This window comes from Podospora pseudoanserina, chromosome 2 (assembly GCF_035222485.1).
Source record: "Podospora pseudoanserina strain CBS 124.78 chromosome 2, whole genome shotgun sequence".
Taxonomy (NCBI): Eukaryota; Fungi; Ascomycota; class Sordariomycetes; order Sordariales; family Podosporaceae; genus Podospora; species Podospora pseudoanserina.
In genome coordinates, this window is record NC_085921.1 from 747,632 (window position 1) to 771,902 (window position 24,271).

Below are 24,271 nucleotides of genomic sequence, written 5' to 3' on the forward strand. Positions count from 1 at the left end.
GGGTGGGTTGGCGCGAGTGCTGTGGTTGTGATGTGTCTATGATGGTGAGTGGGTGGTTAAAATGGGTGGGAATAGTCGAGTGAGTGATTGACGGTGAGATGGGTGTAGAAGTGGAAGATGGGTACAAAAGTGGAAGTCGGGTGCAGAAATGGGAGCGAGGTGGCATGAGTCGAAGATCACGAAGTGCTCAGCGACCAAGCATCAGCAACTAAAGTCCACAACACGACCAACACCACAAATAAACAAGGACAGACCATTCAAGAGCCCGACAGTCCCCAACAACACTGACCCACCCCCTAACACCCCCCAGACACAACTCATGACCAACCCAACCCCCCCTTCAACCCTTCATATAGAATGTCCGCATTCTTCCTCCCAACCGAAGCAAGCTGACCCTCGGCGTGGTCAAGCGGTCAGCTTGTGGTCGGTTAGGATAGTTTCTCACACCCAGGGCGTGGTCTTGGGCACAGTGAGTTCGATCCAAACTCGGGCAAAAACCCCGTGGGGGTTTTTCCGGACGAGGTAAATTGCCCCCAGCGTGGTTGGGGTGCAAAGCAGTTGGTCGTCTCTTTTTTTGTCATTTTATCCATTGTATCTGATTCACTTATCCTTAAAAAAGTGCAAGAGAAGCCACTAAATCGTGTGCTTTGTTCGGTAACTGATGTGTTGCTATGGTGGTGGGAGAGCAATTTTGCCTGCTGCTTGAGGTTTTGACTGTCCATCTCAATTTTCACAGTTCGCACACAATGAGACGGAGAGCAACAAGGAATTACATTGGGCATTTTTTGACCGAGGTTATCATGGCCAGTAACCTGTTCAAGAGCACTTTTTATCAAGGTGGTTGGTGCTCAAGGTCGTCCAGATGGAGTTGGCGACTTTCTGCTTTATTATGACCGGGCACTCTACCAATCTCCTGCCATTTCTCATAGAATCAGGTGATCAACATGCTATCTAATGCTACACAGTGCTCATCATCTGATCAAGGAGCACTTTCGACTAGAAAGCTATTGCTTCAGGTGGTCGAATGGATATCGCGACTTCCTTCTTTTATGTATTAGCACACATCAAACCCACTCCTGTTATTGATTATCAACCTGTCTAATTAGTATACTGCCTGCAGCTGCAAGGTGTTGTTGGTCTGGTCAAGAGGCACATTCTTCCATGATGCTTGCTGCTTGAAGTTGCTGACATGCATACTACGACTTTCGACCTCATTCTTCACTAATCACAATGTTTCCGTTCAAATTCACGATTGACAGCATAATTCCACTTGAAAATAGAGTCCATAATCTCTTGCTATTGCTATCCTCAAACCTTACCCATAACCAGCTGTCTTCTAAAGCAGCCTACACATACCCTCTCCAACGCCATTGCTCAAAAACTATGCTTCATCCCCCTCCAAAATCATTTCACCAGGCTTCTAGCCGGCCACAATCCCCGTCATCAAATCCTCATCCTCCACCACATCCCCAAAACCCGTCACATCCACCGGCCCCCCACCCTGACTCTGCCCTTGCTGCTCATGCTTCTTCTGCTGCACCAACCACTTCAAGTAATCCTTATTACTTGCCAACCTCTCATTCGTAGCCTTGACCACCGGCCCCAGCGCCTTGATCCTCTGCGCAGTCGCCACCATCCTCCTCGTGAACTCTTCCTCGCTCAAGTCATCCGCCGTAGAGCTAAACGCCAAATACGCCAGGCCATTCTCTGGGTGCACCACCTCCCCTCGCAGGAGGCCCTCGTCAATCATTCCCTGGACCAACACCTCGATCTCCTGCACCGATCCCAAGGGCGCAGCCGTCTCGGCGGATTGTGTTCGAGTCCGTATTTGCTCGAGAGAGATTCTAGAGTAGACATGTCTCAAATTCAAAATCTGCCACTTCTGATAGTGCTCAATCACCAGCTTCAGAAGGGAAACATTCTTCTCCTCGTCCCAGAAACCCTGAGACAGCCCTTCGTATTCCGTCTTGAAAGATTCCGCTGTTCGCTTCTCAAATGCCTGCGCCAACGAGTAGTATGGTTTGCCCGTAACCTCGTACACTTTTCGTGGCCCGTTTGGCGTGGTAGGTGGGAGAACAGGTGCCTTCCCGTTGAGCAAGAGTCCAACCAAAACCCACTTGCTATAGGCTTCCACTTGAATTTTGCTCGCGTTGGTGTTGTCTCTGGATGGATAGGTAATCACCCGCTCAAAGGCATCGAAAGCTTGCTGCCAGGATCGTCTCTGAATAAAGCAAAGCCCGCGCAGGATGTCATGCTCGAGGATGTCTTTGTTCTCCAAGGATTTGGTGAAGTCGTTTTCGACAGTAATAAAACCCGAGGGAGGAAGATCGGGATCGCTAAGATTTCGAGTGCTTGTCGAGCCCTTCATGCCAGGGTAGAACACGATGCTCTTCTCGATGATGGGCAACACAGGCTCGATGTTGTTGGTCATGTAGGCGAATCGAACGAGGTAGGTATGGTGGCTAGTGAGAACCGACCCGGTGGGATCGAGGCGGAGAAGCGCTGTGGTGATGAGCTCGACCGCAATGGAAGCCTAAGACCGTCATAATCAGCAGGCGACAGCTACAGAATCAGCCGCAAGAACCTACAGGAAACAAATCCTGCAGCCGTGGCTGTGTTAACAGCTTTGTGAACGCATGCCCAGCATATCGAATCTGGCCGGCGTCGAATGATGTGAGGAAGGTGGTGAGCTTTAGCAACAGGTCGTCGAGAGGGTAGCCATTCGACGATTTCAAGGTCTGCAGCACATAGAGGTAGGATAGAGAATGGGTAGCTGGATCGAGTCGCTAATTTCATGTTAGCAACATCAGATCTATTGCCCAGATCTGCAAAAACAGGCATACCTCAATGAGCTGGGGAGCTTCCGAAGCCCACTTGGAGTCGGCCGACAACCTCGTCAATGTCTTCGTGTGTGCTTGCGCCGCCTTGTGGTATTCCTCATTATCCCCAAGCTGCCCCGCCGACGGGAAAGCCACAAGTGTCGCGAGTGTCGATTCCATCGGATTAATATGTAGCACTTTCTGAATGGGACAGTCGGTCAGCCGTGGTGCTGGTGGGATGGACGCTTTCGATGGGGACGGCGATGGACGAACGACCCCTCCTAGCTGTGGTCTCCCCAATCTCGCTCTTGTATGGGTGTCTCGATTGGCGTCAAAGGCCAGCAAACTGCGGCCAAGTTGTAGCTGAAAGGAAGGTCGTGTTAAAACAGCTCGATATCGGCACGGGTTGTTGTCGGTAGTTCAGCGCTCCAGATTCCAGATGTCAAGGTAGGGTTGGGTTAAGCTCCCCGCCATTGAACATTGACGTGGGGAAGGTGCCTAGCTCAGCTCCACCACCGGCAAGGCTGCAGGGGTATGACACAGTGCGCTCCTCGTCATTCTAGGCAACTCTGCACTGTGAGTAACCATTGTGGTGCTCCCGGGTCCAGTCAAAAAACGATGTAAAGCATGGAGCTGTGAAATCGGGATGGTATTTGTAATTGCACCAATACATGGTCACTCTACAGAATAGGCCAACATGAACAACAGACAAATCCCTCTCTAATACATATTAACCTCCCCGTCGCCTCGCTTCAACGTCCACTGAACAACACTACACACCCAGCTGCCTGATCATCTCTGCCAACCGGTTGCCTTCCATCTTGTAATCCAATGGCGTCGCCTCCATAAGCTGATAGCGCACCCTAGAGCCACAGTTAGCACATGCAAAAGCAACTTCAGATCATGCGGAGCAGACCTACCGTTGCTGTTCACCATACGTATCCATCTTGGCCCGAGCCCGGAACGTCATCTTCCTGCAGTTTGCACTATCAAACGCAGTGGTAAATCGAACCTCCGCCTCCTTCCTGGCCTCATCTGAAGCATCACCAGACTCCTTGATCTGCTTCCACTCCATGAGCTCATCCGCCGACGCGCCCAGCAACTTCCTGCCCTGCTCATCGAAGCAGCTCAGCCAGATCTGGCCAGTGTGGTCGCTGCAGTTGAAGTTCAAGATGTACCGATACTCCGGCCTGTCGTGCGTAACATCGCATTTCTCGCAGCGCCAGGTGCCGTCACCCATGTCGGTGACCTTCTTGTTGCAACCCTCACTGCGGCACGCCGGGTAGCAGAAGTTATCCTGCTTGACGTGAACAATGGTGGCCTGAACGGAAAAGTATTCGGGCTTGTCAAAGCCAACATCCTTCTCCTTCACCTGCTGGATCATCAGGATCTCGTTGGTGCGACCCGAGGCAGCACCGACTGACGACATGTTACTATGTGTCGCGAAGTCGCTGTGCCTGCCGGTAGAGTCATACCAGCCCTTGAGAGCATGGGCCTCTGGAATATCAGGGTCAATGGCCATGGTGCCAGATGACAAAAGAGACAAACTCCTGCCGTTGAAGTCACTGACACGGGTGCCCTTGAACGCAATGACTTCCTCCGGCTTGCCCTGGAACTCGGTAGCTGTCTTGCCCCAAACGGTAACACGCACCGAGTAGCCAGTTTGGTCCACCAGCTCCAACTCACGCTTGTCGTATGGTTTCTGGGTGCTCTTGGATGTGATCGATGAGACCTCATGCACCGTCTTGAGCACACCGAGAACATCAACCGTGGCGTCCTTCTCAACGCTTTGGAGCTCTTGGATGTTGCAGAAGTTGAACCGAACCTGTGGTACTGAGCTCTGATCTTCAGCCTTCTCGACAACTGTATCCCGCTCAAACGTGAGCTCGTAGTCGTTGGGAAGGTTGCTGAACTGTTTCTTTGCAAGCTGGACTCTGCAGGGTGCAGAGATGTAGTACACCTGGCCCTCCTGAAGAACATCGTAGAATTGGTCGACCTGATCGTTGAACATGGTGGCCTTGATCTCGCTGCTCTCGTCCAACAAGTTGACGCTAAAAAGCTTTCCTTCGCCGTTGTTTTTGTGCCATGTCTTGATGTCCGACTTGTGGGTGAGTCTCGCCTTGATCGTCCACTTGTGAGCATAGGGGGATAGTGCCTCGATGGGATAGATGGTACTGCTGACACCTCCGCTGGTGCGAGTGTTGTTGTTGTGGTTGTTGTTGTTGGGGCGTGACGCCAGTTGTCTCTGGACCTGGGACTTGGACTCTTGGGTCGGCTCGCCCTTGGGGGCACCATAAAAGGCGGGTGCAGCAGCAGCAGCAGCAGGTTGAGCTTCTTCCAGCTTCGCTCCTCCTTCCAAGCCAACAGGGTTTCCAATCTTATCCGGCGCACCAAGGGACTCGATGGCCTCGAGCTCTAATACTATAAGAACGCTGTTCAGAAGTTAGCAAAGGCTAAAGGGTATGACCGTGGGAAACAGCGGTGACGCACTTCTTGCCCTTGAGGGCCTGGGCTTGGTATGACTTCATGCGAACGATTCCTCCACGCTTGAGCTTCCCCTCGTGAACGACATGGTTGGCCTGGGTGGCCAGCATGCACTGCACATAGTTACGGACATCGCTGAGGACGATGCGGTATCGTTCTGGCGCACCGCCACCTTTTGAGTCGAGGGTCTTGATCTGGAGGCACTGCAGAACCGGAACGGGATACTGGGCACGGGCGCGCTCAGGATCGGAAAAGATGGCTCTGTTTGAGTTGGTTAGTCAGTATCAAAGCCTTGGACCTTGAATCGGGTACTTACTCTATAGCACCTTGTGTGATCGCTTGCTCCGCCATCTTGTGTTGCTCTTGTTCGTTATCGTGTGGTTTTGGCCCGGTCAAATTAGGCGTGGAAGGGGTATCTGCCGGTTTGGAAAACAACAAGTCTGGGATGATGTCGCGGAGTTGGGAATAATTGCTGGAGGGGTCGCGTTGGGTGACCGCGTCTTGCCAGGCAGAACGCGTCGAGGGGCAAGAGTTTAATTGCTTGAAGTTTGCTGGCAGTGGGGCCGTGCGTTGGCGTTGGCACAGTGTTTATTTAAGCACCAGTTAGCTGCACTGTCCTGCAAGCTTCTCCTATCTTGACATCAGGTACTGATTTGAAGGTATCAAGCTGCAGCAACGTGACAGTATGGAGATATCACGTCGAATAATCAGATATGACTCCCGTCTCTTACTAGGATGATACCACTTCACAACTATCATCCCACCTGCCATACATTAAATTGTGTGGTTCTCAATGGGAAGTCACCATCCACCCAGCAGCTGCCACTGCAGCAAGCGGGGTCTCTTTGCGTGTGCCCAGCCAGATGTCGGTGAGGGTTGACCCGACGTTGATCAACAACATCAACATACATCTATCATCGTAAAGAACAAACAGATCATCTCATCGACCTACACCCATCTCCTTTTAGCCCTTATCAACCCTATCCAAAATGTCCATCCCCATCATCGACTCCCACATCCACCTCTGGAACGAAGCCGAAGCCCCCAGTCACAACTGGTACGCCTCAGACTCGCCCCTCGCAACCCGCCACTCCATCGCAGAGTACCGTGAAGCCACCAGCTCATCCGCCTCTCAGCTCTCTGGCTTCATTTACATTGAGGCCGACCGCAAAAATGACGACTCCAAGGACTGGTCAGAACCATTGAATGAGCTAGCTTGGATGCGTCGGATCATTGAGGGCAAGCCTCAGGAGGGTGAAGGCCATACTGCTGATAATGCCAAGCTATGTCTGGGAATCATTCCTTGGGCTCCTATTGCTTCTGGCTTGCCTAAGCTGAAGGAGTACATTGCTACTGTGGAGGAACAAGCTGGGGAGGCTGCTTGGGCAAAGGTGAAAGGTTTCCGGTATTTGTTGCAGGACAAGCCGAACAAGACAGGGTTGACAGAGGAGTTCATTGATGGGTTGAAGTTGCTGGGGGAGAAGGGCTGGGTATTTGATGCTGGCGTCGACCAGCACAGGAGAGGGAGGGTGCAGTTGGAGGAGCTGGTGGAGATTATTGACCGGGCTCATGATGGTGTGGAAGATGAAGACAAGAAGGTGGTGTTCATTATCAGTGAGTTTTGAATGGGGAAGGGGCTGGCATTGAAGAATACTAACGGAGAGACAGATCATCTTTGCAAGCCTGACCTGACAATCATCAGTCAGACTGATCCGTCATTTATTGCTTGGTATGCTCATTTTCTTGATTCAGATGAATGACCAAATGACTGACCAGATAAATAGGAGGAGCGCCATGTTCACACTTGGAAAGTGCCGCCGCACTTACATGAAGCTGAGTGGGCTGTTTGAAGAAATGTCAGACTCACTGAAGACACAATCTGCTGAGCAAATCTTCTCGGCGATCCTGCCCTGGCTCGCCGTTGTTATTGCTGCATTTGGCCCAGAGAGAATCATGTTTGGCAGCAACTGGCCGGTATGCACAGTTGGTGTTGGTGAGGAGGCTTGGAAGAAGTGGCACAAGATTGTCGACATGATGTGTGATATGGCGGGTCTCAGTCAAGAAGACCAGACTATGGTCTGGAGCGGGACAGCGAAGAAGGCGTATAACCTTGAGGGATAGGTGAACAAGGTGTCTTGCAACAGGAATTACCTCACTTTGGACTCCAAGTTCCCTAACTTGATTTGGTGCAAGGGAATACGCAAGAGGGGGTTGGCGGAGAGGCAAGCAAATTGTTGTAGAAAAGTGCCTTTGAAGACATACTCGAGTCAGGCGGCACATCATATATAGGGGTGATTGTTGTTACATCGGGGCGTGAAAGCTTCCACTTTGGTAAAAAGAAGGCTTAAATCGACGTTTGGCTTGGCTATGAAAAGACAAATCCCTAGGAGGAGTACACATAATCATGCACACCACCAGTGGCTACATCCCATCTCTATGTCCAACACTAGTACACAAAATTCCTGTTCCTGGCCAGATCGGCTCACCAAATCCGGGGATCGGTTATGACGTCTGCGGGGGAGGTTCATTCCCCACAATTCTCGACTCTTCCCCAAGTTCTTGGCAGTGCACGCGCACATCTGCCATCGCTAAGCCGAGCCGAGGTTGATCTTGGGGACCTCCCAGCCGAGCCATCGTCGGTGGGGATCCTCCAGAAGACAACAACCACTTGGCTTTAAGGGATTAACAAGCATCTTCATCTTTAAACTATATACCGCGCTCTCTACTCTCCTCTCTCGATCTTCACGACATCTGCAGTACACTTCAGTTCTCCTCGAAAGATCTTCCCAAGCCAAAACCGTCAACATGTCTGCTCAAATCACCAAGGCCGAGGTTGCCCAGCACAAGGACGACAAGTCCATGTATATTATCATTGACGACGGCGTCTACGAGATTGCCAGTATGTTTCTTCTTTGCGGTGACAGTACATAATGAAAGATGGTATGGCTAATCGATTTCTTCTCTAGACTTTGTCAACGAGCACCCAGGCGGAGCCAAGATCCTCAAACGCATGGCCGGCAAGGACGCGACGAAGCAGTTCTGGAAGTATCACTCCAAGGGCGTCATGGAGAAGTGGGGAGCCAAGCTGAAGGTGGGCACGCTGAAGGAGGAGGCCAAGCTTTAAATAACGGTTGGATGGATGATGGGTGGAAAGGAAAAGGGAGCGAATGATGGATACCATGACCGACCGCGCGCGCGTGTGTGTGTGCGACGATAGCGAAACGAATAATAGCGATGCGAATTCTTTTTTTCGGAATTTGAATATGGAATATATATTACTACACCAACTTGGACCGCGAGGTGGCCCTTCAGACTGGACGGTTTGTGTGTTCCGGAGATTGCGCGATCGGTTGATCGATTGGTACGATGGAAAAGCAGGAAGTATAGTGTACTTCCCTCCCTACATCTCGCGACAACCAGACAGATAACAAGTCGATATCACAAGTCCCTCCGGGTTTCTTCAGCTGTCACCCACGTTACTTCTGAACCCCCTCAATTTGGGATTTCTTTTTGACCCCAACGGCGAGGTGATGCCCCCACGAATGTCAATGGCAGGTTGATCGGATGTGGGCATTTGACAAACCCCCCACCTCTCCACGTTCTTAAAGCACAAGTTGTCGTTGGGCCTTTCCATATCACACGTCAACCGCGCGCGTCGTGGGGAAATGGTGGAATTTCCCTCATGTTACACACCACGATACACAGATCTCTTTTTCTAGAAAACGAAGGATAGTGCTGTCATGGCCAAGACAAGACGAAATTTGGGGGTTTCGGCAGGGAAGCTTCCAGCAACACGAGAAAAACACGAGAATTTGTTCGAGACATTTTTCGCACACAAGACTCGCTTTAGAAGAGGAGAAGGTTTCGGAAGCCGGGAGATCGACCTTGTGTCAGTCTTTCACAGAGGAAACAGCTGAAGTACAGCGGGAGTTTGTGCTACGGAAGGCTTTTGGTGTCACTTTTTAAAGACATATTTTCCGCGGCGAGTTCCAGCATGCTTTTTACCTATCTTTTACATTTTACTCACCCGTCCTAGCTATTCCCGATGTGTTCAGGATGGGAAAGATAGGGAATTCGTAAGATGCCGATGACCAAGAGATGATAGAAAAGGACCCCCACGCTTTCTTTTTTTTTTTTTTTTCACACTACCTGCGGCATGCGTCAATGTACAACTGATGCAACCTGTCGGCATCGGTCCCTTCGGCGGGCTTATAAAGTTCACGGTTGTCGGTGACCAAAAGAAGCCTTCCTGGGTCCGGTACCTGGTAGGTAGGTATCTTATCGGCATCGGCGTCGGGAAACAAAGATGGGCATTTGACGGACCGGAGGCGGTGGGGAGATGTTATACTTGTTCTGATCTTGTAAGAGATGGAGGTTCTCTGAAGGGGGGGGTGGCCGTGTGCGGGGAGGTGGGATCCGAAGATCCCGTTTTATGGGAGTGTGTAGGGTACCTAAGGTAGGTAGTGTACAGCCGCGGCCGCCGCGGTCTGCGCATCTTTCCCGATCGACCATACTGTACCTACATTAGGTATATGTGAGGTTAAAAGTTATGACGCTAGCGGCGCTTGAAGAGGGCGGTAGTGCTTGCATGCTCGTGTGCGGCTTACCTACAGCTTGCACTTCTGGTAGTTTGTCTCTCTACCTTATCTTGAGCTGATCTGTAGGATTCATGCTGAAGGGTCGCCGTCTTGAGTCAGGTTGATGTGCTGACAAGAGGTCTAGGAATAGGACGGGCATGAGATGTACCGAGAATGGACACAGAGTAACTCGGCTGGTGAGGTTATCGATATCAGAGCACTACCTATCTCTTCGGGGGACTAAGAGTTGCGTGGATTACTGATACGAGATACGGCGACCGTTGAAGCTATTCTCTTTCACCCAAGGCCGTAATGATTGGAGGAGGCTTGATGTCACCTCCAAGACGGGCCGGTTGTGAGAATCTACCTTACCCCGGAATGTTAACTCATCTTGGGTCTTCTGTTGGTTGAAGAAATCGATGGATTCAAAACAATTTTGCCTCCTTCACCCCCGAAAACCCTTGATAGGTCCATTTGAACCGACTACCCTCTGGTTGGCTCATTCTTCACCAACGTCAACCATTCAACTTTCTACCTGCAGCCCCGTCCTCTGTGATATGCCCACAGTAGACAGTCACCGCTCACCAACCCCACAACTCATGTTACCCTCCCCGTATTTTCCCCCAGTTCCATCAGCGACAATCACTTGTTCTGGCCCCTGGTCTGGTTTAGGTGAAGTGCTCGTGTAATGTGAACTTCCTCCTCGTTTGTCAATCTAAAAGAGTCCACAAACTCTCATTGGTGTCTCATTTTGCAAATTTGTCCAACCCCAGGTCTGACTGAACCTTGCCTCCACTTACACCAACAGAGTGAGAACTGAAGAAAGAGACCCGAGTTTGCCGCTCAACCTTGTTAGTGTTCTTCTTCAACAGCGCGCACATGGACCCTTTTATGCAAGATCATCACTGTCACCTTTGTTAGTGTATAGGTCCATCACAATCACATCACAGGTAGTCACGATCTTCTTTGACAGGTTAGGTAGGGTAGGTAGGTAAATAGTGAAGCTGCGTTTCAATTCAACTAATCCCTCTTAGGGAATGATCCCCCCCTTCCTTGGTAGTAATAGTAACAAGACAGACAACAACAAAAAACAATTATCCCTAATTTAAGTCGAATAATCCCATGATCCGACCTTTGATAGGTACCCCGGATGTTTTAATGATCCAACTCCATGCTTTGCTCACTTGAATAGCATTTGCTTGCTTTGTGTTCCCCATAATTCCCAAACTACCCAAAAAACGCCGTGTGTGATAAGAGCAGACCGGAATGGTGGTAGTGTAAGTTGTTGTGAAAGTGAAGTATTGTTGTTGTTGTTGTTGTTGTTGTTGTTGTTGGTGTACAAAAAAGTTGTAGTAAAAAATATTCCGCATCCGGTCTGCTCATCATCATCCCATCCATGAAATCAAGAAGCCATCAACGCCTTGTCCGAAAGATGTAGTAAAGAGAGAAGGCTGTTTAGCGACGGATGGACGCGGGCCAGTGGTCTCTGTAGCCGATGGGGGATGGTGGGGGGGCGGCCGGGACGGAGTAGTCGTTTTCTTGTATGTGGTGGATCGGGGTCACAAGCTGGTTGGACTTGGACTGGAGGGTAGCGTTGAGGCTGGCGAAGAGCTCTTGGGTGGTGATGAGGCCCAGAGGCTGGCGCGCGGCCGGGATGGGGATTGGAGCGGCGATCTGAGAGACAGGCATTATGCTTGTGCTGTGTTTGTTTGTCTGTGTGTGTGTGTGTATGTATGTATGTTGGTGAGGTGAGGGTTGAAGATCTTGATGGTCAGGAGTAGGGTAGTATGGAGGAGGTCTGATGGTCTTGATATGGCGGACTTGTTTGAAGGCAAGTGTGTTGAGACAAGCAAAGGGCAGGAAGAGCGACCAAGGCTTGGGTATTAATGTGTTTTCTTGGAGATATCCTGTGTTGCTTGAGGCAGTGTAAGAAAAGAAACAGAGAAAGACAGCTGGGAGTCCTGAGACCAACGGACTCTTTATGTAGCAGGCCCGGCCAGGGAAAAAAAAAAGCAAGAGACCAGACCGACCTGGTCTCTGGACAGGGAGCAGGGGAGAAGGCAGACAGGGGGGCCAGATTGATGAGAATTCTCGGGGCGGCCCAAGTGGGAACTGTGGAATTCTGGGGAAGGTGGGATGGCTCCCACGGCTCCGTGGATGTACCTTGTACTTTTTCACGACACAGAAAGCCCAAAGAAATCCAAAAGGTCCGAGGTGTCTTGCCCGCGAGGGACGGGAACGGACATGTCAACAAGCCAGTAACAAAAACAAAAAAAAGCAAACACAAAAGAAGGGAGCAGAGTTTTCACCTCCAACCTCCTATCTTTCGCCGTCTGTCTGTCCGTCTGCTGTTTGTTTGTTTTGCTGCTTTTTTCCACATTCGTTGAGGTGGAATGCTTTCAGCGTGTTCACCATTTCCTTGGGTACCCTATACAGCGACAGGGCTGCGCTGTTTGGGGGCCAACCCCCCAATGGTGAGATGGGATGACAAGGACAAAAGGGGCTGCTGTGCTTGCCCTCTCTCCGAGCGTTCCATACCACAGCCGTCACCACCGAAGGCGTCAGTGTTTGGGAAAATGAGAGGACACGAGACAGAGCTAGCACACTGCCGACGACAGTCTAAAGTGGTGCCAAGGACCGGGTCTTCAGCCTGTCGTGGCCATGGTGTTTTTGCGGCCTCTTCGGAGCGAGTGAGAGCAGCAGTTGATGCGCCCTGTAAAATCCCTGTGGGGAGCCATGTTCAGAGTGGGGTGCAGGCCTTGGAGGCACCGGAAATTCCGTCTGGGGTACAGCAGAGAGTGCGGTACGTGGATGGGGAAATGTGGGGAAGACTTTTTTGTCTCAGCTCCTTTTTTTTCTTTCCACTGTTGCCTCATCCTGTCCGTGACACGTTCCATCTTCCATTTTCCCCTTGCGGCGTGTACGAACCGACCGTGTCAGCCTGAGTGTGGTGCCACAGCTCACCGACCATTCTCTTTTTTCATCGCTCCATGGATTTTCGCGGCACCTCGCTCCGACACTAACAAATCCTGCTGGCCACAGATTGGATTGGCGCGGCTTGAGCAGCTGGAACTTGCAATTGGATTTGGATCGCGATCAGCCGAGGACCCAAGCATGTTCCGACAGTTGGACAGTTGGGGGGCGGCGCATGAACATGAACTCGGTCTCCACGGCGGTCGAACCTTTTTGAGGTCCCTCAGATTACACGACGACGCCGCCCACGTACCTATTTTCTGCTTTCTGTGGGTGATGAAGGCGGCGCAAGCAGGTCGGCACCAACGGTACCTTGTCAGCAAGCACACGGCATCCAGCACACGCATCCGTGGGGGTTATCTTTTTTGATCCCCCATCTGAGTCAGTTTCCTCTGGATCGGACACAATTCCAGTGGCCCTCTCGGAATGTTTACTCTCCACTTCATCTGATGTCAAAGGCATGATGTTCTCATGGATGGCTTCATGCCGTTGCACTCGGCCGTTTCAAGAAGGCTTCTGGAACTCTGGAACTCTGGAATTCTGGAACTTTGGAACCTCGGGGTGCCATTTCCAACCCTATCAGGAAAATCGGCGCCGTTTGCCGGCTAGCGAACAGTGCTTCCCCGAGCGCGTGCTTGGCTCCCTTGGCTGGAGATTGCCCTGACCGCTTCCCCAGATTTTCCCGTCTCCCGGGAGCTGCGCCAAGAGCAGCGATCTTCCCCCAACAGAAGACTCTATTCCCACGTCTTGTCTGATCGCCGCGTCGTGGATCCACGCAGAGACGGCTTGTCATTTGACTTTGACCACCTTCGGCTGTTCTCGACCTCTGTTCCGTCAACTTCCTCCGGCTTCAGAAATGGATGGCCATGTGTCATGTTTTTTGCCTGTCAAAAGCAATCAATATCCTCCTCACCCATCCCTGGTCGATGTTGATCAAGGGGAGGGGGCTGGGGAAGAAGCAAATGCCGTATTAAACAACAGATTGCTCATATCTGATTCTTCACTTTGCCGTCAACACAGTACAATTACTGACAATTAACAGACACATTGCCTTCAGCCCTCGTGACTTTTTGCCAGAATTCGGCGTAAATCACCCGGTTTTCCTCCTCGACTGCCACCGTCACGACAAGCCTCACAAAAATATCTCTTCTTGCATTTATCATATCGCTTCCGCTACCAAGCAGTACAAGTTCCTGGACCTTCCTTCTACGTCTGCCATCCGATCGCGTAATCCTGGCGTTCCATTGTGTCCACCGTTTTTTTTTATGCTCCGTATATTTCTCCACTCACCGCACCAAGGTGAAGAATTCTTCACCGGTGTTACATTACAAAGTTGTATTCCTTTCCTTCGAACCGAGGGCTCGGTGAGAAAAAAATCAGGCCGCGGATGACGGAGCGGGCGGCAGGCAAGGCAGAAAGATAAGCGTTTTTGTTGACTTTTTGCCGGTAACGACTTAAAACAGGGGTGGTTGAGCCGCGGGAAAAAAGATAGTGGTGCCAGGGGGGGAGTGGGAACTGCACATGGTAACGACAACAGGAGCAGGTTTGTTGACTGTTTAAAGGATGGAAAGATGTCGCGGCGGTGATGTCACTTGTTTTGATCAGTCTGACAGCTGTTCTTTTGGGGAGAACAAGGCTGATACACTCCTGACCGAGGCACAGCACTTCCTCTTGGCTCCGGCACTTGACACAACCTGTTCCTGACCGCTCACACCGATGACGATGCGCATTATCGCCGAGTCCAGAATGGCATCGTAGGGCTATGCTCTGCAGCTTCGATGCGGCCATATGATTAGGCCAAATAGTGTGGGTTGGTTGGGTCGAGCCGAAGGCTTATGGGGCTTGGGAGAAGATGATGTTTCGTTTCAGATCCCCAACTCCATCGACTCTCCAAAAATGAAGTTGGGGGGATTGCGGCACAGCACCCCCGATTTCAACTCTAGACATGCAGATGTCTTGATGGGAGATGCACGCCGGCACGTATAACAGAGGAAGATGGCCGAAACGGAGACCAGGTAGATGCCCGGCCCGGGCCTGTGGCCTTCTGGGAGTGGGATCGGGATCGGCGTGGTGCTGTGGCTATCTGCGGAAGGTATTGGAAGGCACGCCGACGCCGATCTGTGAGCTGCGCCGTCGGCCGGTCTACTCTTGATCACTTATTTACACCCCATATGTATACCGTATAGCCTCCCTGTAGATAGATTTATTAACCCAACCTTTTAAACTGCTGACCCTACTTTTTTCTGTCCACAATCCTAGCCTTTTCTGTCTATAATCCTAGCTTTTAGTATCTGTTAACTTAGCTTTTGCTATCCATTTTCAGCTCAAATTGCTGAAAAATATTCTGGGATATCTACAAGACTCTTACGCATGCAATCATCTCATAAGCTATTAAGTATTATCGCCAATACTCTTTTCATTTTGACGGGAACTCTAGGTCGGAGCAAGACTAAAAACGTTTGCCGTAGTCTGGCCTTTCAATCCGGTTGGAGATACGACACAAAGAGTATCACGTATCTGAACACCATAGCCCTGCTTCATGCTTCATGTTGTTCGAGACTGGTATACTTAAGAGATAAAAATAGAGATCTATCTACGCATCTATTATGGATATACCAAAAAGGTCTTAATGTCTATGTCTTCCTCCCCAAAAAGACCATAACTCACTATTATCACTCCAACAGTTGCCAACACACAACAGCTGCTAACACAAGCAAAGAGAAGAGAGCAACCCGGCTATTGTCAAGGGTAGATAAAGAGTAGTTTGCGATCCAAATTATATCCGCAGCCGCACACCATCCCTTACCGGCCTCTACCTCTATACAACCCAAAAACCACCAGACAAACCAAAACCCCAAGCACCCTCCCAGTCGGGAAGTATCTTCCCGGACCTGGCGCACAATCCACTCAACCGAGAACAATTCACGCCTGCTACCTAACCATCTAAAACAAGAGAAAAGCAACATGAACAATAAAACACCCGCGGTATCCTTTCTCCGTGTAGACCATCTTGTAGCTATGCCCGAAAAGAAACCACCCCCTCAAATCCCTGAGCTCTTCCCACGAGGTTGGCCGTGCCCCATCACCTTTGGTCGATTTCTCGATCATTTCTACACAACCCACAACCCGCATGAACGAACAAGCAAAAGCCCAAGACAGAAGCCCATCCAGAGTTCATACCGAATGGATAACCGGCTTGCATAAAAAAGAAATAATAACCAGAACAGCCGAAGGGAGATGGCTTTCTTTGACGATCCTGAGGCTTCTTCCGAGTCCTTCTTCAGGGCTATCAAGCAAAGTAGGTAACTATCGGTATCCAAAGTGATTTGGCTGGGTGTTGTTGAGGCCGAAGAAAATATCCTCACCAGTCATCCTCGCTGGAATCTTGCTCTACCATCTCGCCTTCTTGGTCCTCCATGTCGCTGGAGTCTGGATTGCCCGCGAGGCTGTCCCAGTCGTCTTCGGTGCTGTCCTCCTCCCCCTCCTCCTCTTCCTTTTTCTCCTCATCCTTCTTCTTCTTCTTCTTTTTCTTCTTCGCCCACTCCTTCCACTTCGCTCACAATGCCTCCACCTCCTACCGCTTCTTCGCCCGCAATGCCTCCACCTCCTTCCATTCCACCACTGTACCCGCCTCCGGCTTTTCCATAGCCGCAACCGACTCCGGATTCGTCTCCTTTGTCTCCTTCTTCTCCACCTCGCTCAGCCCAGACCCCCTGTCATCTCCCAGAATGCCCATCTTTCTATCCCCGACATCTTTCTTGTTACTATAGCCTCCATACGCAGGAACTTTAGCTGGTGCAGCGAAGATGTTGGGTGGAAGACCGGTGGTGGAGGTGTGGTTCGACGAGGCAGCGTTCATCTTGGAGTTGGCGGGGATGTCATCCTTTGGTAACGCTTGGTAGGTGGAGGGTTTGGGCATGGGGGCCGGTGGAGAGTAGAAGGTCCCAGCAGGGGTAAGGCTTAAACCAGGGTACTCTGGTCTCGGAGGGGAAAAGAGTGGCGGAAGGCTACGGCCTTGACCGTGTTCCTTGGTCGAGGGGTCATGAGGCATGGGTTGCAGGCGAGGGATGGTGGTAGAGGTGTTGGGTTCATCTTGTTCCTGTTGCGCAAAGGTGTCGGGCCTCACAGAGGATACCTGAGGGTTGTTGGGTCCGTTCTGGGTTGGTGCGCGATAAATATTGGATCCTGACGGGATGCCGGGGTAGCGTGTTGATCTGGAGCCAAGGAAAGGGCTCGCTCCCGGCAAGGAGGAGGGGGTTGTTGTTGAGAGAGGGCCGGGTGTGTAGAAGGGCTTCCTGACGGCGAGCTGCATCGCTCGAAGACTAGTGGCGCTAAATAAGCCATGCATCTCGGTGTTGTGCTCCCTATGAATGAGCTTGTTAATAGGATCAAGGTTAATAGGGGGAGGACAAGACATACTTGATAGTCATATCTGTACAGACCTTGTGGCAGAAAGAACCAGTAACGGGGGGCAATCTCTGCTTCTGTGCTTTAGAAGTGGTTTCGTCCACCTCTACACTACGCCACTGTCTGCGGGTGGCTTGGAGGGCAAGAAAGTAGCACCCGTTGGCTTCGGATTGCGATCGCTCTTTCTCTGGCGCTCACATGCACTGCTCACGTTTGTTAGAAAGTACAGCTTGAGTGAGAACCATAAGAGAAGACATACCAAGGCTGGAGAAACGGAAACGGAACAGGTTTGGGACACCATCGACATGGCGGGACCTCCTTCACAGTCTTCTCCTCTCCCTTCCCCCCAACAGCCGCCAAAACAGCCGTCTTTGAACCCCTCAACTCCTGAAGCTGAACCTCCCTCTCCCGACCAACCACATCCTTCACCCTCACAGCCATGTCCTCAATAAAATCGCCAGACCTGTCATGAATGTACTTCTGTATCGCACCCACATCCTCATTCAACCGCTCCTCCATCTCCTTCTGGTGCTTTTCCATCCTCATGGAAAAGTCGTTTCTCAAAGTCTGCAAGTCACCGTTGTGCATCCGCCTGATGTCAGCAACACTCCTGTTCAACAGATAAAACCTCTCGTTGATATCATCGAATCTATCCATCATACGGTCAAATTCATCAAGCGTGAGCTCGCCCTGAGATCGAGCCTCCATGCCAGCAAGCCGGTTGGTGATCTCGTCGAGCTTGGCCATGATTTGGGCGTTGGTTATAGTTTTTATTGATGGGGAGGGCTGGAGAAACAGGAGCTTGGTGAGGTCGTGAAGGCGGTTGGCTTGTGTTTGTGGGCCATCATTGATGGTTGTCTCCTGACCTACCCAGAGGCCGCGGAGGGTGTTGGCCAAGTCGGCGGCAGCGTCGTTGATGCGATCGAGGGGGTTGGTCTCGGTGCTGTCCCTCATGTCGAGCAAGAAGCTGCCAAGAGCATTGATCTTGTCGCCGAGGAGGTCCAGGAGATTATACTCAGAGGCGGCGAGCTGGTTGTCCGGGTTGTTCGAGGCTTGATTCGCATCGGTAACAGAAACCTGAACAACAGGGCGAGGCAGCTGGGCCTCATTGTGAGGAGCATCATGCATCGTGACAGTATGTTTCTGGGTCTTGACTGTTGCTGAAGTAGACGGAGTGGTCTCGTCCTTACGAGCACACCTAGTATAGTGACCACGGCCCATGATAGCTGGGAGTATTTCAAGTGTCGGATGTAGCAATGGAAAAGAGAAGAGGAGTGATGAAAGAGGGAAGAGTAGTGATGAAAAAGGGCAGAGTGGGAAGTAGAAAAGAGCACGATGGAGAAGAGTTTTATACCCGAGTCTTGAAACTGAACAACAAGTTGAACCTAAATCGTTTTTAACTTTTCAACACTCGAAAAATTTCCAGCCACACAACCCAGTTCCACAAACCCGCCATCAATGCCATTAAAGTGAAAAAAGAAACCTTGATGGAATCAACCCTGCCGTTGTGTTTGTGGTCTCCGCCTGTTGAGTAGGTTTCCCGTAAATGTCCTCTTGCGCGTGTTTCGTTGTGCCAGCCCCATTCAATTCTTGCACTGTCTCTTCATATTCTAGAGCTAGTAATGTATAATGTGGTTCATGCCGGTATGCACCTGCTCCCATAAGAGAACGAGCTACTCATCAATACAGGCCATCCTTTTATGGCATACCTCATCCTCATTGAACTCATCATCCCCAGGGCTCATCACATACCCTTTCTCCCCCCGCACTTCTCTTGATTCACCTGGTCGATTCATGCCTGAACACATCTCAAGGCCTGCTCCGACTGTTGTTGGTAATCCTCAGATTCCTCATCCATGCTATCGCAGGTTCGCTGCAGTCGGGATATGTTGTTCCACGTGGATCGACGTTGAGAGGGATCCTGGCTCAGGTTTAGGTTAGTCATGGCGTTCCGTTTGCTATTTTATACATATATCATATCGTGACGGTTGTGGCTGCGTGTTGTGTTCGCAGTTTGGCAAGCCTCATGATATGGAGCTTGTGGTGTTGAGAGAGATGGGGGAACAAGAGCGGGATGGCGAGCTGTGACTGGTAATCTTGTCGTTTTGGACACTTGGCACTCATAAGCCACTAGCCATAAGCAGGTAGATGTCAGACTTATCATGTGCTAATAACAAGCTGGGAGTCACACTGGACTTGAAAACCTTCGCATGGAAAGCCACTGATGATAAGGAAAAGTCTATTGACCAATCTCTCCACTCCTGCCCCATTTACGTCCGGGAGCAGCAAGCAGGTGCCATTACTTGCCCTTTCCAATCTGTTCATCCATTGAAATGTCATCTTTTCATAGAGGCACAGAGCAGCCCAGAGTGTGAGGACGGTGGCGATTTCGAGGAGGGCCATTGGCTTTTGTGGCCGTGGGTTCTGGTGTCAAAGTTTGTTGGGTCGAGATTGATTGCTACTCGAGGATGATACACGACAAGAACGAAGAGACGATGTGTTTGAAGATAAAGCGAACTATTTCTCCCAAGTTTATATACACCTCTGTCCAAGGGCGCCTGAGAAGCTTTCCATCACCCATCTAACTGTACATCTCGATTTGTCTGCCAATATAATGTATGTATAAAAGCCAAATATTTCCCCAACGCCATGCAATGCTCAGTTGTCAAAAACCAAAAACCAAAATTGTGTCTGCATCATCCAACCAACATCCAAACACCCCATCCAAGCACCAGGCCGAGGCCCAGCCCCCTCTCTACTCCCTGAACTGGCCTGAACCCAGCACTGGTGCTCCCACAGCAAGGTCTCTTGACAAAGGTCACGTTGTTCATCCTTGCTGCTACCTCGAAGACACTCCCTGGGTAGTCACCGTAGTTGTAATAATCCACATTCAGGACGTTTGGTGGCCGGGTCCACTGATCCCGGCAGTTCGCCGCTGCCATGCCCAAACTGCCTTTCCCTGACGCTGCGTTGGTGGTATTCAACGCACTAACCGCCGGCACCAAGATTGACTGCCCCAGCAAGGACACCTCGGCGTTGAGGTTGTGATTCATGAGATACAGTCTGTTCTTGGCCTGATCCTCTGGCAGATCTGGTGGGCGCTGAACGGTACATGGGAAGGTATCGTCAAGTGGATCGAAGGGCGTTTCCCACATGGCCGAGAACTCGTCTTGTAGCCAGGGATAGGCAGTGGCGTTGGCATTGTAATCCAGGAACATGACCACCCTCTGCCCCGTCAAAATCATCTGGGCCAGCGTTGGCCAGTCCTCCAGCGCCATTGGAATGACCGGAGGTGTGTAGATGTATTGTAGAATTCCGCTACGCTCGATCCAGGGGACGTATAAGTCTGGGTTCGAGTAGTTGCCATTTCCTAACAGGATGGTGACGACATCGTAAGGATGGGCAGACACCCATTCTCGAACCTTGCCTAACCAGTCCGTGATAGGGCCAGCGTCGAACAGATCGCAGGAGGTATGGCAGAAGTGTGGCTGGGTGCCGTTGACTGGGAACTGAATCTGCCCCTGGAGGAACCGAATTCCATCGTTGAGCTGGTCGGTGACATTATACTGCTGGTTGGCAGCGGCCGAGCCGGCACGAACGAAGGGCGAGTTGTGGCACCCTACTTCGGTGATGTTGCTGTATTTGCGCTCGCATAGCTCGGGGTAATTGTTGCACGGCCGAGTGTTCGTCGGTCGTGGTGGGGTGGATACTGTCGAGGATGCAGTGCCGTTCGTGGAGGTGGTAGCAACAGAAGAGGTGACCGAGCCTGTAAGGGTGGTTACAAGATCTGTCTCGGTATAGTTTGCTGTCAGAACCCCCAGCGAAGTAGGAAGAGAGGTCGTCGCAAGCGTGATCTTGGAGGAGAAGGTCTGGTAGGTGCCGGTGGGCGTAGCACCGTTGAACGGGATAGTGCCGCTTTTTGTACCAGTCAGGTAGGTAATGGCCTCTTCGGTGTTCTGTTCGATGCTCTGGCCGGTGACGAGGCTAATGCTGAGGGACGTTGCCCAAAGCAGACGGGTGAAGCGTTTCAACGCCATTATCGTTGTGTTTCCTGAACCCTAAAAAAAGTGCAAAGGGATACAGAGAGGAAGCTTTAAAACCCAAACACGACGTCCTGCTCCTTGCCGTGGATCCCGATCTCGAAAGCAAGCAGCCTTAAAACAGGGATGCTGGCACCGCCGCAGCGCTGTGGGGAGCCAAGTCAGAGCCGAGAGCTTGGAGACCCTTGCAATCGCCAGTGATTATCGAGCGTCGGTCCATGCAACGAAACAACACGAGCTGTTCATTTGTCGACTGCTGGCCGCGCGCGGTTACCTCGATTTTTGTTTCAACTTGAAAGAGATGCCATCTGATATGTCGGCTGTCCATCGTGTCCTGTTCACTCTCTGCCAGTGTCTTTCTTGCCAATGACAGCTCTCAAGCGCGATGACGTCGCCAAAGCTAGCGGCTCTCGGCAACGGTTCAGTGTTTCTGCCAAGGCTGATCGACAGGCTGGTCTGGAACGTCAGATTCTGATTGACTGCCGCTCTTCTTTTCTCTTGGAAATCAAGACTTCTTCTGGCTTGTCCTCTGAGCTAGAGACGTGGTATGACGGCCTTTACACTCTGCACGCTGCTATCGCTGATTGACCGACAGTTTGACTGCAGCAGTCAGTTTGGGCTGACAGCTCACCGCTGGGATTTTATGAATATCAAATTCAGGGGCCGGCATCCAATTGACGCCGGGATGGAGCAGGAGCATCAAGCTCCACCCGCCGGACTGGACCCCCGACGCGCGTAACTGCACCGCCCTCCCTCCACTAAATGCTCCTTGGCATCCCATCCACAAACGACATCATTGTTTTTGCTTTAATCATCTTTTTTCTTGTCTGGCGATCTTTAATTCTCTTGGTGTAGCTCGCCATCTGTTTTTTTTTCCTAGTCATAAGCTCGCCCGCTGCATCTCTCGTGGAAACCTTTCGAAGTATCGTGGAGCCGGCATCCCGAGAACCAAGAACCCAAGAACCTTGATGACTGCATATCCTCTGGGCTGAGTTTTGTGTTCTTATCTCACCCACTGTAGCCGCATTTCTCGCTCGCGCCGCTCTTACAACCGGACTTGCTTCCGGCTCACATCTCACATTTCCGGTCAGTGTTTGTCAACAACAGCAACAATGGGCCTCCCGTCAATTCTTAGGCCTCGAAAGAGGAACACAACCACGCCCACCAGCGAGAAACATGCATCCACTGGGCCTTCAACGCCGACATCCAGGCCAGATTATCAGACTGGAAGTGATACCATTCCACAAGACACACTTCGACGGGTGACCAAAACCCGCCGCATTTTTGCTTTGACGGCCTCTATCTCATATCTCATCTCATGGGTGTTTTTAGTGCTGGTATGTTATTGTTGGAGAAATCTTCGCTCTTTGATCACCTTACTGACATGGCTGCAGGTCTTGATTGGCAACACATATCCCAAAGCCGTGCTGTCCGACATCTACTTCTTCAGGCTAGACCTCTCAGACATCATCCCCCTGAGCGTTCCCAATGCCAGACTGATCAACTCCATCGCCCAATCCATCGGTCTACACGACTTCTACCAAGTTGGGCTGTGGAACTTCTGTGAAGGCTTCATCAATGAGTAAGTTCTTTTACTAACAGATACCAGTGTATCTTCATGCTAACCCTATCACAGAGGCATCACTTACTGTTCCAAACCCGAAACCCTCTACTGGTTCAACCCCGTCGAGATCCTCATGTCCGAACTGTTGGCAGGAGCCACGATTGCCCTCCCCACCGAAATCATTACCATTCTCTCCATCCTGCAAATCACCAGTCAGATCATGTTCGGCTTCTTCCTCACCTCTGCCATCCTGACATTCCTTTACATCTTCCTCTCGCCGATCGCCACAAAATCCAAGTGGTACAGCTTACCACTGTCCATCGGCGCGTTTATCAACATGATGCTGGTAGTGGCGGCAAGCATAGTAGGCACCGTCATCAGCCTGGTGTTTAAGTACGCGGCTGAAGCGCAGAAGGAGCTCAACATCAAGTCCTATGTGGGCACAAAGATGTTTGTGTTCATGTGGTTGGCCGCTGGGTTCGGTATCATTGGGTTTGCGGTGCACAGTGGTATGGGTTGCTGCTGTGTGAGCAGGAGGGATGTCACTACTGGGAGGAGGACGCTGATGCCTGATGGGCAGGGGGTGCAGAGGAAGTCTGTGGTGGTGAGGTGAATGACTTAAAGCGAGCGAGTACCAGCGGGTAATTTAGAGCGGAGATGATACCACATTGCATAGTTAGATTTTTTTCATCGGCATTTAAATAGGAAGGAGTTTGGGGGGTATATAAGATATTATAGGCGCCTACTTCTGGCATACACTACCACCAACCACAGCAATCCATTTCTTCATTATTTTACCTGATTTATATAATATATCTCGATCATTCACTCAGTATTATTAGTACCCTCGTAATATTTACCGCCAGTCTACTTGCCATCTATCACTCACTGACTCATATTTCCCCTATCATCTTGTTCTATCTTTCAAGGACAGTGGATAGACGTTTACTTTTGATGAGGAAGTGTTCATATGTCCAACTCACGTCCTGGCCGAAGTATATCTAATTTAAAACATCAGTCTTGGTCGATACCCTACTAGCGGCTCTTTCCAAGTGTATCTCCATTTATTTGCTTATAATCTCTTTATCGAAGGTTCAACATTGTACGTGCCCTTGGCTGATGATATCTAGACAGAATCCGATGTTAAACAGACACACCCCAGACTATATCTCGACATTTTTACTATCAGAGATCTCATGTCTGTACTATAGTACTAACCTTCCCTTTAAACTAGAAACTCACCACTTCAATATCTCATCACACCAACCAACACAACGCCTCCATCTCTCCCCACCGCTCGAAACCCCTTGATCCACTCAGCTCTCCACCACCTTCACCACCGCTCGAAACCTTCTGCATCGACTCAACCCCCCACCACCCTCACCGTATCTTAGACCACCATACCTC

At 50.9% G+C, this 24,271-nt stretch overlaps 10 protein-coding genes across 10 annotated transcripts; 4 read left to right on the forward strand and 6 right to left on the reverse strand.

Annotated features, from left to right (window-relative positions):
* Positions 1 to 1,216: 1,216 nt before the first annotated feature.
* On the reverse strand, positions 1,217 to 3,296 carry QC764_201120 (uncharacterized protein). Its single transcript, XM_062943818.1, has 3 exons — positions 2,844 to 3,296; positions 2,589 to 2,786; positions 1,217 to 2,533 (listed from the first exon to the last, which is right to left on the reverse strand). Exons 1-3 carry the CDS (start codon positions 2,997 to 2,999, stop codon positions 1,421 to 1,423), a joined length of 1,467 nt encoding a protein of 488 aa, XP_062802566.1. The 5' UTR covers positions 3,000 to 3,296; the 3' UTR covers positions 1,217 to 1,420.
* A 151-nt stretch (positions 3,297 to 3,447) lies between these two features.
* Positions 3,448 to 8,550, reverse strand: RFA1 (Replication factor A protein 1). The gene is made up of 4 exons (XM_062943819.1): positions 5,620 to 8,550; positions 5,310 to 5,564; positions 3,740 to 5,251; positions 3,448 to 3,682 (listed from the first exon to the last, which is right to left on the reverse strand). Exons 1-4 carry the CDS (start codon positions 5,652 to 5,654, stop codon positions 3,592 to 3,594), a joined length of 1,893 nt encoding a protein of 630 aa, XP_062802567.1. The 5' UTR covers positions 5,655 to 8,550; the 3' UTR covers positions 3,448 to 3,591.
* Positions 5,962 to 7,063, forward strand: LRA2 (L-rhamnono-gamma-lactonase; the record flags this gene model as incomplete). Its single annotated transcript, XM_062943820.1, has 2 exons — positions 5,962 to 6,917; positions 6,972 to 7,063. The coding sequence occupies exons 1-2, from the start codon at positions 6,293 to 6,295 to the stop codon at positions 7,061 to 7,063; spliced, it is 717 nt and encodes a 238-aa protein (XP_062802568.1). The 5' UTR covers positions 5,962 to 6,292.
* On the forward strand, positions 8,109 to 8,599 carry QC764_201150 (uncharacterized protein; the record flags this gene model as incomplete). Its single annotated transcript, XM_062943821.1, has 2 exons — positions 8,109 to 8,202; positions 8,270 to 8,599. 2 exons carry the CDS (start codon positions 8,109 to 8,111, stop codon positions 8,425 to 8,427), a joined length of 252 nt encoding a protein of 83 aa, XP_062802569.1. The 3' UTR covers positions 8,428 to 8,599.
* A 2,736-nt stretch (positions 8,600 to 11,335) lies between these two features.
* On the reverse strand, positions 11,336 to 11,569 carry QC764_201160 (uncharacterized protein; the record flags this gene model as incomplete). Its single annotated transcript, XM_062943822.1, has 1 exon — positions 11,336 to 11,569. One exon carries the CDS (start codon positions 11,567 to 11,569, stop codon positions 11,336 to 11,338), a length of 234 nt encoding a protein of 77 aa, XP_062802570.1.
* A 4,270-nt stretch (positions 11,570 to 15,839) lies between these two features.
* QC764_0031280 (uncharacterized protein) lies at positions 15,840 to 17,283 on the reverse strand (the record flags this gene model as incomplete). Its single annotated transcript, XM_062940184.1, has 2 exons — positions 15,840 to 17,217; positions 17,273 to 17,283. The coding sequence occupies 2 exons, from the start codon at positions 17,281 to 17,283 to the stop codon at positions 16,428 to 16,430; spliced, it is 801 nt and encodes a 266-aa protein (XP_062802571.1). The 3' UTR covers positions 15,840 to 16,427.
* An 83-nt stretch (positions 17,284 to 17,366) lies between these two features.
* Positions 17,367 to 18,586, reverse strand: QC764_0031290 (uncharacterized protein; the record flags this gene model as incomplete). Its single annotated transcript, XM_062940185.1, has 2 exons — positions 17,520 to 18,586; positions 17,367 to 17,463 (listed from the first exon to the last, which is right to left on the reverse strand). The coding sequence occupies exons 1-2, from the start codon at positions 18,479 to 18,481 to the stop codon at positions 17,367 to 17,369; spliced, it is 1,059 nt and encodes a 352-aa protein (XP_062802572.1). The 5' UTR covers positions 18,482 to 18,586.
* A 1,370-nt stretch (positions 18,587 to 19,956) lies between these two features.
* QC764_201170 (uncharacterized protein) lies at positions 19,957 to 21,297 on the reverse strand (the record flags this gene model as incomplete). Its single annotated transcript, XM_062943823.1, has 1 exon — positions 19,957 to 21,297. The coding sequence occupies one exon, from the start codon at positions 21,295 to 21,297 to the stop codon at positions 19,957 to 19,959; it is 1,341 nt and encodes a 446-aa protein (XP_062802573.1).
* QC764_0031310 (uncharacterized protein) lies at positions 21,115 to 22,039 on the forward strand (the record flags this gene model as incomplete). Its single annotated transcript, XM_062940186.1, has 3 exons — positions 21,115 to 21,192; positions 21,274 to 21,845; positions 21,961 to 22,039. Exons 2-3 carry the CDS (start codon positions 21,667 to 21,669, stop codon positions 22,037 to 22,039), a joined length of 258 nt encoding a protein of 85 aa, XP_062802574.1. The 5' UTR covers positions 21,115 to 21,192; positions 21,274 to 21,666.
* Positions 22,040 to 22,412: 373 nt separating this feature from the next.
* Positions 22,413 to 23,730, forward strand: QC764_201180 (uncharacterized protein; the record flags this gene model as incomplete). The annotated part of the gene is made up of 3 exons (XM_062943824.1): positions 22,413 to 22,637; positions 22,695 to 22,882; positions 22,937 to 23,730. The coding sequence occupies 3 exons, from the start codon at positions 22,413 to 22,415 to the stop codon at positions 23,475 to 23,477; spliced, it is 954 nt and encodes a 317-aa protein (XP_062802575.1). The 3' UTR covers positions 23,478 to 23,730.
* Between the last annotated feature and the right edge of the window lie 541 nt (positions 23,731 to 24,271).